This window comes from Salvia hispanica, chromosome 1 (genome assembly GCF_029641045.1).
Source record: "Salvia hispanica isolate PSC_SH4W2 chromosome 1, Shi_PSC_v1, whole genome shotgun sequence".
In the NCBI taxonomy this organism is placed as follows: Eukaryota; Viridiplantae; Streptophyta; class Magnoliopsida; order Lamiales; family Lamiaceae; genus Salvia; species Salvia hispanica.
In genome coordinates this window covers 43,209,435-43,221,005 of record NC_142692.1, presented here as the reverse complement: position 1 = coordinate 43,221,005, position 11,571 = coordinate 43,209,435, and the positions used below count along the sequence as shown (strand labels likewise).

Below are 11,571 nucleotides of genomic sequence, written 5' to 3'. Positions count from 1 at the left end.
ACCTCATCATTCCTAAATGGTTTAAGAGTTTTAGACTATCAAAAAGAAAAAAGTGCGAAAAGGATATCTCTTAAACTTAATGAATCATTCCTAAATGGTTTAAGAGTTTTAGACTATCAAAAAGAAAAAAGTGCGAAAAGGATATCTCTTAAACTTAATGACTAATCAAAATGTAAAAAATAACAACGTAACACGACCTATTGACACTCGCCACGCAAACATCAACTTTATGATAAATGCTAAATAAAATATAGCTATTAATTAGTCAAAGCTCTAAAGTGAAAGAATTAATAGTATTAGTTAGGTAACTTAGGTTGGTACAAATGAAATTTCCTATGATCTTCATTGAAGTTTCTTGTGTTTTTCTTACGTCTTTTGACCATAGTCGAAGCTAGTAAATAAGCGCGTCATATATGATATACTAATAATTACGTTTTAAAAATAGTAAGTAGAGAAAAACAAAAAATTGGATTGCAATTTAGGAAGATATATTTGTAATTTCATGTAAAAAATTTCTCCCAAAAAATTCAATTTGATGCAGCAATGTTAATTAATATGACGAAATAACGACGTCCTTTTGATTTTTTTTTAAGTCCTTGTATTATGGTTATTGGTTAATATCACTCGCTATATAATAATATAAAGTAAAGTACATCATCGAATATATATTGTTCATGTGACTCAGTCAAAGAGTTAGAGCATGACGTGGCTTCCATTTGGATAAAACTTCAAAATGACGTCATACTCTTGTTTTAATTATGAATTACTAATAAATTTAAATCAGTTAAAATGCTGCCTTTCAAGATTTATTTAGAAATGATATAATTAAAATTGAATCGGAGAACATTGAGAACAAAAACGAAATTTTCAATATAATTATAAAGTAAACATTAAATCATGAAATGATGAAGTGCATATAAGATCAAAATGTTGGTATATTGACACCCAGCTAGTTAGTATTATTAACTTAAAAACATTTTAATCATCCGTCCCTGAAAATTTGTCACATATTTTCTTTTCCGTCCGTTCATAAAAATTTCACCTTTCACTTTTACCATTTTTGGTAGTGGACCCTACATTCCACTAACTCTTTTACACTTATATTTTATCATAAAACTAATATATAAAAGTAGGACGTACATGCTAACAACTTTTTCAACTCACTTTCTATTATATTTCTTAAAATCCGTGTCAGGTCAAATAATATATTAAAAAAAATGCGTATATAGTTATAGTTTCTATGACATAAGACCATCTCCAACCGTAGTCCAAAAATGAGTTTTGGTGTAGAAATCTTTTCCAACCATACACCAAACTCAAACCCATTTTTAGTGTTTTTTGTGAAACAACACCAAATATGATGTTACTGCAAAAATTTTATGAGACAAAAACCCAAAAATGGTGTAAATGGTTGGAGTAAAACTAATTTTTGGTGTGACGTATACTCAAAAATGAGTTTGAGTTTGGTGTAAATGGTTGGAGATGGTCTAATGATGTAGTAGTACCTTTTATTAACAATAAAATATTATCATAAAATTTATAATTCAGTTCTAATATAATTAAAATAAGTATGAGTGTCATATGCACATAGATTAGAAATCCAATTCCGACATCTACTCGATCCACTTCAAATTTGAAGATTTTAGAGTTATGTTAACAAATTGAAAGCCTTTTTAGTTGAAAGTTTGCAGTAATAACTATTTGTAACTATTTGAAAGTTGAAAGTTTGCAGTAATAATTATTTGTATAATATACAAAGATAAAAGTTGAAAAACATATACCATGTCAACGTCGTTATCCAAGACGCGGTGTCAACCTAGACACAATCGAGATTTCGTATCTAGAAATAAATCCAATTCATTCTATGAAATCATAATTTAATGTTAATTCGAGAACATGTGTTCCACCTAATATTAATATTTTTAATTTACCTTAGCCGCAATCGAAGTAGACTTTTGCAATTAATGACTTTGTTGGCACTATAAATGCATCCCAACAAAGTTGGAACTCTTCATCGTATCCAATTCTTGAATCGGATAAATTAGGTAGTAGTTATATTTACATTTACATTTACATATACATAAATAATTAATTAATTTCAACCCCAATCTCATATTTTCTGATTTTATGAATGCAGGTTAATCACATACTTGTATATTATTGGTTGATGGAGATCTCAGGCTTCAATAGGTCAAATGATTTGGTAATTACTACTACTACTATAATTTCTATGCTTCCACAACAAATAAACAAAAAACTTAACTCTCTCTTCTCTCTACAATTAATCTTAATTGTGCAGCAATATTGGAATTGGGGAGTAGAGGAGATGATGGCTTGTATGTTTTCCGATGAAGAAAGTAGGCCGGTGAAGCAGTTGAGAAGAAGTTCAGAGTGTTCATCATTTGGAAACACAAATTGTTCATTAAAAGATCGTAACTTAGCTGAGAGAAACAGGAGAGAGAAGATGAGTCTGAGATTCACAGCATTGTCTTCTCTTCTCCCTCCATCCAAAAAGGTATGTCAAACTTCACTCTTGTCTTAATACACATTCATCAATATCATCATGCATTAGTGTTTATGTACTCCATATCGATATAGTTCTTCAACTAATTTATTAATATCTTGATTCAAAATCTAATACCCCCTCTGTTCGTGATTTAATGCCTCATTTTGATACGACACTGATTTTAAGAAATGTAAAAAAAATGAGTGAAAAAAGTTAGTGAAACGAGTTTTCTACTTTTATAATGTGATTGAAATGAATTAGTACGATGCATATAGTTCGTTTTACCAATAATAGTAAAAACGAAATAACACATTCAAGAGTGAGCACCTGTTCACCACAAAATGGCATTATGTGACATTTAATGGCAGACAAAAGGAGTATATGGGATTAGTTTTAGAATTTTCTAACTATCACAACAAGACACCGTCGTACGATGATAATCCGAGATATGCAACGCGGTAATCTTAAATGCAGAAACATACACTACACGATATCTACATTTTAAACTCGTTTTTGTTTTTATATCCTTAATTTTAATCAATCATTTTAATTTTAACTGAGCCACCTAAAAATAGTCACACACATTTAATTGGCAATATGTTAAGCTCTATACTTGAATTTTTTTGAACATTTAATGTTAATTTCAGAGGGACAAGGCTTCTATTCTAGAAGAGGCTATCAATCACATCATACACCTCCAAAAAAAAGTGGACACTCTTGAGAAGAAAATGACCACCAAGAGCTGCCGCCACGGTGGCGGCGGCGGAAACATAAGATCTTGTTCAAATGAGAGGTTATTATGTGCAAATACTCAGCCTTCACTCCCTCTAATCAAGGCAAAAAGCTATGATTCTGAGGTGCTAATCAGTGTTGATCATCACTATGTGAGTAAGAAAGGGGTGTTGGAAAAAATTGTTGGCATAATTGAGAAGCTCCATTTATCAGTTGATAGATGCAATGTTGTCAATTTTGGAAAGTCTGATCTCAACAATATCACAATTATTGCAGAGGTATGCATATATACATGTCATAATATATTGACTTCATTTATCAATTTGTGTAGCTGATTTTGTGTAAAAATTGATTTTGTTGCAGATGGGGGAAGAGTATGGTATGAACATCAAGGAAGTAGTGAATAGATTACATATTGCACTCAAAATATAAATTAACTTCAAGTAGGAAATCATGCATGCATGTATGCTCACATGTGAGCTAGTTAGTAGTTAGATATCGATCGTCCATCAGCAGTGCTCTCGTTTAATCGTTATTAGTATTATTTGTTCTGTTTATAATATTTTTGTTCGAATACCTCAGAATTTAATGTTGATGTCGTTAATTCTACAAATTATTTAAAATTAAAGTTTGATATAGTATCCATTTCTCTATAATTTTAAATATATAAATAAAATATCAAATCGAGCTTCAGTTTTTATGAAATTTAATCGAGCCTGGTATGTGTTTCCACATCGGTGAGACAATTTAACATAGTAGTATATGGCAATCTTTAGTAGTATTAAAATTAACATGGGCCAAGAAATTCCCCTAAAATATTCAATGTTCTTTTAATGGGCCTAATTGTATGGACATTTGCATTTTCATTTTCAATTTTAAAACTTTTGGGCCCATGTATTGGTCTCAAGTCTTTTGGGCTTAAAAGATACATTAACACATTTTTGATCATTTCCATTTTCTCATATCATGTGGTATTCATATATGTAGAAGGTGTTTGAGTGATATACGAGTCAATTACATGCAAAAGTAGTTTAAATAGGCCAAAATATGGTAGATCACACATTTGGGCACCCCACATTCACGGGCTCGTCTATGGTCTCTTCGTCAAATGTCATTTTGGTAATAGTTGTCAACGTATCACGCGGGTGAACCAGTGGTCGTATTAACTAGTATAATGAAAATGCACTTCAAGAATAATGAAAATTAACGATATGTCTAGTATTTTTCGAAGTATTATGTTTGTAAATTAACGAGGAGGCATGTTTTGGTGTATTCGTCGAGTTTGTAATTACTAATTTGCTAGTGAGTAATCATGCTAACCACTTGGCATATACATACATTGAAAACTCATTATTGTACATGGGATTAGTGATAATTCTAGTCTCTAATTTAATCTTCATTAGTCCTTTCATTTCTTTAATTGAATTTATTTCATATATATAAATGATAATGAGATCATACCATATCGTATTATCATAACATAGATAATATCATATCAGAGCAAATCATATCATATCAAATCAGATAATCTTCTTGTTATAAATAACATAAAAGAAATAACCCCATTATATGATTATTACTAGTATAAATTTATAATATAACCAAAAGGTCGCGGTTGTTGATGTTTCGTCTGTCTATTTGATTTATAGTATGCGATTTTCCTTGCGTGCGAAAGATATATACAACGTGTTCTTATTCAATACACTATATATCTTTGCTATTTTTCCAGAATTTTATTTTGTTATTTATTACTCTATGTAAGTACAATCAACGATATACGCATAAAATGTTAATTTTAAAGATACAATGTCGGTTATAATACTAAGTTTTTGTGGATAAAATTCAGGAATGACTGAAATTTGTATATCAATGGCTCCTCAAACATATAGTATTAACAATATCCAAATTTTGATCTTGCATCTTATTTTAACATCTGTCAAATAGTAGTATTAAATGAAAAAACTGCTATAGTTCGGCTGGCTTGGAAAATCAGCCCACTTGGCATCTAAAAGACATTTTATACACATTTAATATCTTTAATTATATTTACTTTAATAAAATAAAATCAAGAAATTAATTCACACCCCATGACCCATCAAGATTTGTGTATCCACTTTTGGTGGGAGATCAGTTTTCCAGCTGCGCCCCTTCAAATTTCAAAGCATATAAAAATTAATATCCTTCTTTAATTATTCGGTAAAGAATTTTTTAATTTTTCTGTTGCTTTTACACCCTGACCATAAAGCTATAGCTACCCACTATATATATATATATATATATATATTATTAATATAAAGATTAATTCATTAAACTAAATATACACGTTTAGGTGCAGTCACACATCATGAGCAAGTTCCATGGATAGACTTTGCAATAAAATAGTTAAAGAGATACCATCACAATTTCTAATTGATGATCATTTCTGTCAAACTTTAACTTATTTTTTATTAATATTGCTAGAATAAGATAAATTAAAGTAGTTTAGAATGCTTTGTCCAAGAAAATTTGAAGGGCAATTAATCCTTCTATTCTCAAACATTTAGCTAATACCATAAATCTAAATTGAATTTCATTTAAAATCTTTATAGATCATGGATATTTCAGCCTTCAGAAACTTAGCTGATTTGGTAAGAAAACTCCTCAAAATTAGCAATAATTCTTACACTATTCTCTATTATTGAGTCATGATTTTATGAAGGAGATGGAGTCTTCATTTCATTACGAATCTTTCGAGCAACCATCTGTATACGATGAAGATCGGCCACTGAAGCAGCTCAGAACGAGCTACCACGTCCCAAGTGCTCTTCAGGTTGATGCTATCCCAACTTATTATGACCACAAACTGCTCAGCATGATGAAGCCTAAAGAGGAAGAAGCGTTCGTCGTGTCTGAGCATGTCGCTCGTTTGTCGTCCACCGACCATTCTTTAGCAGAGAAAAAGAGGAGAGAGAAGCTCAGCCAGAGGTTTGCAGCCTTGTCTGCTCTGATCCCTGGACTGAAAAAGGTGAATAATTAATTAAATTAATTTTATTTCAACATAACCTAATTAATTAATACTATTGTGTAATGATTTGTTTAGATGGACAAGGCTTCTATTTTGGGAGATGCAATTGAGCATATGAAGGGTTTGGAGGAGAGAGTGAAGGGGTTGGAGGAGAGAGCTAGGAAGAGAAGCATTGAGCCAGTGGTGTTTGATGTCAAGAAAGAGGAAGGCGGCGACGACGATTTTCCATTGATTAGGGCAAGGTTTTGTGACAAAGAGCTGATGGTTAGTGTTCACTGCCGGAGGGGGAGAGGTGTGTTTGAGAAAATTGTTGGTGAAGTTGAGAATATGCAGTTTTGTGTTGTTAACAGCAGCCTTATGAGTTATGGGGATTCCTGCCTGAGTATAACACTTACTGCTGAGGTAATGCTCTATCATAGTGTTTGGGTTATGGTAAAAACCTAATCTTTAGTCAAAGTTACAAAGTCTTGCATTGATCAAATAAAGCAGGTTATGGATTCTCATTCTAGTGTATGGAAACTTGTCTAATATGGGTTGTGTAAGACAACATAAATGTGGGGTTTATAGGTTAAATAAGCTCTCTATCTTTGACAAAATAGTCTAATTTTAGGATGAGTACTCATGTTTCATTTATGTAACACTGGTGCTTTCGTTGAGAGGCCTGACGATTGGGTGTAGTGGCTCATTAAGTGGTCATTTAGGAATGAGTAGGTCGTGATCAACGAGGACGAAGAGTCAATTCAGAGTGGTGCGCCGGGGAAGGAGCCAATCTTGACCGGCGAAGACATTGACCTTTTGGAATCGATTGTTACGAACTGTAGGAGCTAAATCGAAAAGATGGCCCAGGGAAAGAATCAACTGTGACCAATGAGATGTTTCCCCTAAGGTGGGTTGATAACGGACTTTAGGAGCCAATTTGGAGTGGTGGCATCGGAAATGAGTCAACCGTGACCAACGAGGCGTTGGCCCCTAAGGCGGGTCGATTGAGATCCATGCAGTGAAACTTGTCCCGACATCTTTTGTGAATTTGCGTAACACAACATATGTTGGGTTTATAAATTAAACTGCACTAAATTGATAAAATAACTGCACTAGCCATTATATGAGTCTAATAGGTCTTTCCTCCTATCACCAACTGGTTTTAGGTAGAGAGGCTCATTAAACTTATAAAGTGTTCCAGTTCTCTCTTTACACCGATGTGATGGTTATATTTTTATTTTTGGTTTCAATCGTCAACAATTATACACTAAGAAAATATCATTACATGCTTGTTCGATGCAATTATTTTGTAGCTTTAATGCAAGAGTGCCGTTATAAAAGTATGAAACAAATAGGTCTTATTTAATCTTAAGTGTGTATGTGTGTGTGTGTGTGTGTTTTAGTACGATGTTTATGGATTAATTCTTGTTTTCTTACAGAAGAAGGACGAAGAAGACAACATGAACATTGAGAAGCTTGTGGAGAATTTACGAGGTCTTCTCAAAATGATCTTGTGAAATATTAATGCATTCCTTGAATTCATAATATCCTTTTTTTTTTCCTTTTCAAAGACCATACAACATATTGCATAAATATATAGTAATAGACATAGTAGATCCCTTTCATAATCTTTGCTTTGCTTTTATATGTACAAATAATGATGTACTAAATCTCATTGATGTAAAGCTCATAATCTTTGCTTTGGCTCATAGTTGAAAATTTCAACTAATGTGAGTGCATATGTTAAAAGTTAAATTAACAAAGTTTGTTTTTATATGATTTTTTTATTCATTCTATAATACAACATTAATCAATTTATATGAGATTTTATCAAATGGAAATATACAAGGGACATTTTTAGTGGAACGACATCTCCTCCATCTTTTACTTTTATTCACCCCGAATTTTCATTTATGCTTTCTTAAATATCGAATAATAATTACAACAATAATAATGATGATATCCAATTACCACAAACTTATTTTAAATTACCAAATTAATAAAATTAATTTTCAACACTTGATAAAATAAAATGTAAAGAAAATTTGTATAATGATTTTAAGATGTTATACAAGAAACATATCAAAACTAATAATATCCCTCAATCAACATATATAAACAACTTTTCTAGTTCTGAAAAACTAATGAAAACTCTTCTAAATTACTCGACAATTGTGATTGGACTATTAATTGAACAACAAAATTAACTACTAATGCTTCTACTTTAGGTCTAATAAGTAGGTTTAATTAAGATGCGGGCTGTGGGACATTTCTATCATGCTTTTGAATGAATGAATCAGAATAATATAAGTGATACTCTAGATTATACCACGTGTACGTCAACAATTTGTAACACTAAAGTTCCTTCATTTAATTTAAATTGTATTATACTTTTTGTGTCTTGTCCTTGATCGAAAAAATATCTCTTTAATTTTATCATATGATCAATCACTTAAATATATCCAATTGAAAGTAGACAAATAGCCAATATAGATATCTAGACATCCTTTGTTGTTGGGCTTCATGGATCATTGTAGCCATAATCAGTTTGATGCCTCGATTTAGTTAAAGAATTAAAAGGGCAGTGGAAGTTCTTGTTAACATATTTTCTTAAATATGTATGTTAATTTACGATTCAATCAAACAGTTCAAAAAAAATTTCTTCCTATTTTTTTAAAAACACAATCAATTAATTAACCTTGAGAAGTAATATAATATCTGTCCTTGAATATAAACAGAGTATTATGCAGTTTCAAATCCTTGAGAGGGTATGAAACGGCATAATTGCGTCTGGAGCTTTATAATGAAGTCAAGCAATATTATTGATTATAAATTTACAATTAAGTCATGCTTTATCATGAAAATTTGTTGGTTGGGATATTATTAATTATAGTACACATATGTATTGGGGAAGTATATGATTCATCTAGAAACTTAATCATACACTATTGAAATAACTATATGTATATACTGTATACAGGATTCCAACTTCCAACTGGAACTCTTCTTATTGTGAGAACACGAAGACCATTTTCAACTCTTGGATTGTGAAGAACTATGGTAATGCGACACTGGATCTGGATGAATGTAATACTTGAATCTCAAGGGTTATAGTATAGGAAAATTTTGTTGTTTTCAATACAATTAATTTTATAATAAATGCAATAAACTTTATATGTCCAGTATAGTGCTCACACGTGGCCAAAGGACTCAGATTCGAGTCCCCCGTGACGCGTCCTTTAAATTTAAATTCATTTACTTATAAAAATATGTATACGTGTGCGCGCGCGCGCTTGTGTTAATTTCGTGAGAGTATAGAATAGAGAACTCTTAAATATTGCCATAACTCATAACTAATTATTAACGGTCATTTGATCATGAAGAATGAAGATCAATGGTTGTGTATCTTAAGGGCATTCACAATGGGGTGGAGGATGCGACGCTCTAAGCCCCGCCCTATGGCTGCCACATTAGCATTTTATCCTCCACCCCTTCCACCTGCAATGAGGCAAACTATAGCTCGCCCTAAGCCCCGCCCTAAGTATTTTATTTATTATTTGGATATTTAAACACTACAATATTTATTTTTTATGTTTGTAAACATATCAATTAGCAAGAATAAATATAAAAACACTATAAATTAAAGGCAAATCCTATTATCAATATTTATCTTTTATTTAAATTTTTTGGGCTTGCAAAAATGAAAAGTTGTCGGAATTCATTATTGAATTTAGAGAGAAATTGAGATGAGGAAGAGAGTGGAGTGAAATGTGTGAAATGAAGTAAAAAAATTGGTGATATATATTAGAAGAAAATACAAAAAAAATTAAAAATTAAAATAAAATGTGTGCATCCTCCGCCCTATAGTCCGCACCTTCTGCAATGGCGGACTAAGGGACGGAGGATAGGCCGGAGGATGCATCCTCCGTGTCATAGTCCGCGGACGATGCTTAGGGCGCGGAGGATAAAATGTGCATCGTCCGTGGTGCTGCAGTGGCAGACTAAGGGACGAAGGATGCATAGTCCGTCGCATCCTCCGGCCCATTGTGGATGCTCTAATAAATAAAGCATTTGGGAACGAACTTCGTGCAGAGATACAAACTCATTTTTCAGTGCGATTAATTTCATTGTATAGACAATAATTAGTGTTGCATTTATGTCACGCATATGAGAATCATTAAGACTTTTTTTTTATCATTTACAATATCTCACCACTAAATTAATTAATTTAATATTTTTCTATTATAAATAAATAATTTGTCAAAAATATAATAAATCCTAAATAATACTAGTAATATTTTTCTAGTATATTATATATAAATTTTAAATTGTACCCTATTTTTTTAAAAATTCGACCCTGACATTCATCTTTTTCTAATAAAAGTGACTATAAACTGAAAATCCGATGATTTGAATACCCATGGCGGGTATTTGGGTATCCGAAAAATATATCGGATAGGATATTGAATATGCATTTGAATTTTTGGGTTTGGGTATCCAGTTTTTTCGGATCGGGTGCCCATGGATACTAGAATTCCAACTCTTACCAACTAGCGTATACAATGCAATATACCATGAATTAATTAGTTGCATTTTGGGGTTCAAAAGAAACTATACATTGATTGCCAAAATCTGTTGGGTTAGTATTGTGACTATAATTATACTATTAATTTATTTTAAATTTAGATTTGTTCCATCATCATAATCCCGAAAAAATTATCCGGTCTAAAAAATAATGATGGATTATCCATCGATCGGATTTGCAATTCGAACCTCCATGTATATTCCTTTTACTAACCACACCTAATTAATAATCTTAATTGTCGGAAGTTTCTTGAACACTGGGATTTGTAAATTAACAAAAGGAACAAGAAGTTTTATTATACATTTGTCACTTGTGCTTTAAATATGAGCTGGTCGCAGTGATTCCAACTTTTAATCTATTGGTTGAATGAAATTAATACAATTAACTTATAAGTTGTCTTATATCGTGTTCAATTATGATTTCTTTTTGGACTCTGGGTGATAATATAATACATTGAGAAAATAATTCAAATACAAATCCTTATTACATCAAAGAAAGGTCTAGAGAAAATTTGAACATCCAAACAAAATCAAGATTAAAAATGATGAGGAAGAATTAAAGCACTTCATTTTCAATTGGAAATTTAAAAAACCACTAAGAAAATTGGAAAATTGGAAAAGGACCCCATTCAAGATTTTATATACTCATCACAAAAAGAATATTTGATTTTAAATTAATTTAAAGAATAGAATAGTAGCTAAGAATCAACTTTTCAACTCTTAAACTTTTACTTTTACTTTTACTTTTACTATATAGTATGCCTTT

General features: G+C 31.4%; 2 protein-coding genes across 2 annotated transcripts; both read left to right on the top strand.

The window, feature by feature from the left end:
* Positions 1-2,167: 2,167 nt before the first annotated feature.
* LOC125220621 (transcription factor bHLH25-like) lies at positions 2,168-3,670 on the top strand. The gene is made up of 4 exons (XM_048122776.2): positions 2,168-2,203; positions 2,300-2,515; positions 3,154-3,516; positions 3,602-3,670. Exons 1-4 carry the CDS (start codon positions 2,168-2,170, stop codon positions 3,668-3,670), a joined length of 684 nt encoding a protein of 227 aa, XP_047978733.2.
* Positions 3,671-5,725: 2,055 nt separating this feature from the next.
* LOC125224291 (transcription factor bHLH25-like) lies at positions 5,726-7,840 on the top strand. The gene is made up of 4 exons (XM_048127669.2): positions 5,726-5,865; positions 5,937-6,242; positions 6,318-6,644; positions 7,661-7,840. Exons 1-4 carry the CDS (start codon positions 5,830-5,832, stop codon positions 7,736-7,738), a joined length of 747 nt encoding a protein of 248 aa, XP_047983626.1. The 5' UTR covers positions 5,726-5,829; the 3' UTR covers positions 7,739-7,840.
* The last annotated feature ends 3,731 nt before the right edge of the window (positions 7,841-11,571 follow it).

Bases quoted from the DNA above. Each gene is read 5' to 3' on its own strand.
- LOC125220621 (XM_048122776.2), top strand. From the start codon at position 2,168: ATGGAGATCTCAGGCTTCAATAGGTCAAATGATTTG. The intron at 2,204-2,299 runs GTAATTACTACT...TTAATTGTGCAG, and splicing joins TCAATAGGTCAAATGATTTG to CAATATTGGAATTGGGGAGT. The intron at 3,517-3,601 runs GTATGCATATAT...ATTTTGTTGCAG, and splicing joins ATATCACAATTATTGCAGAG to ATGGGGGAAGAGTATGGTAT.
- LOC125224291 (XM_048127669.2), top strand. From the start codon at position 5,830: ATGGATATTTCAGCCTTCAGAAACTTAGCTGATTTG. The intron at 5,866-5,936 runs GTAAGAAAACTC...GATTTTATGAAG, and splicing joins TCAGAAACTTAGCTGATTTG to GAGATGGAGTCTTCATTTCA. The intron at 6,243-6,317 runs GTGAATAATTAA...TGATTTGTTTAG, and splicing joins TGATCCCTGGACTGAAAAAG to ATGGACAAGGCTTCTATTTT.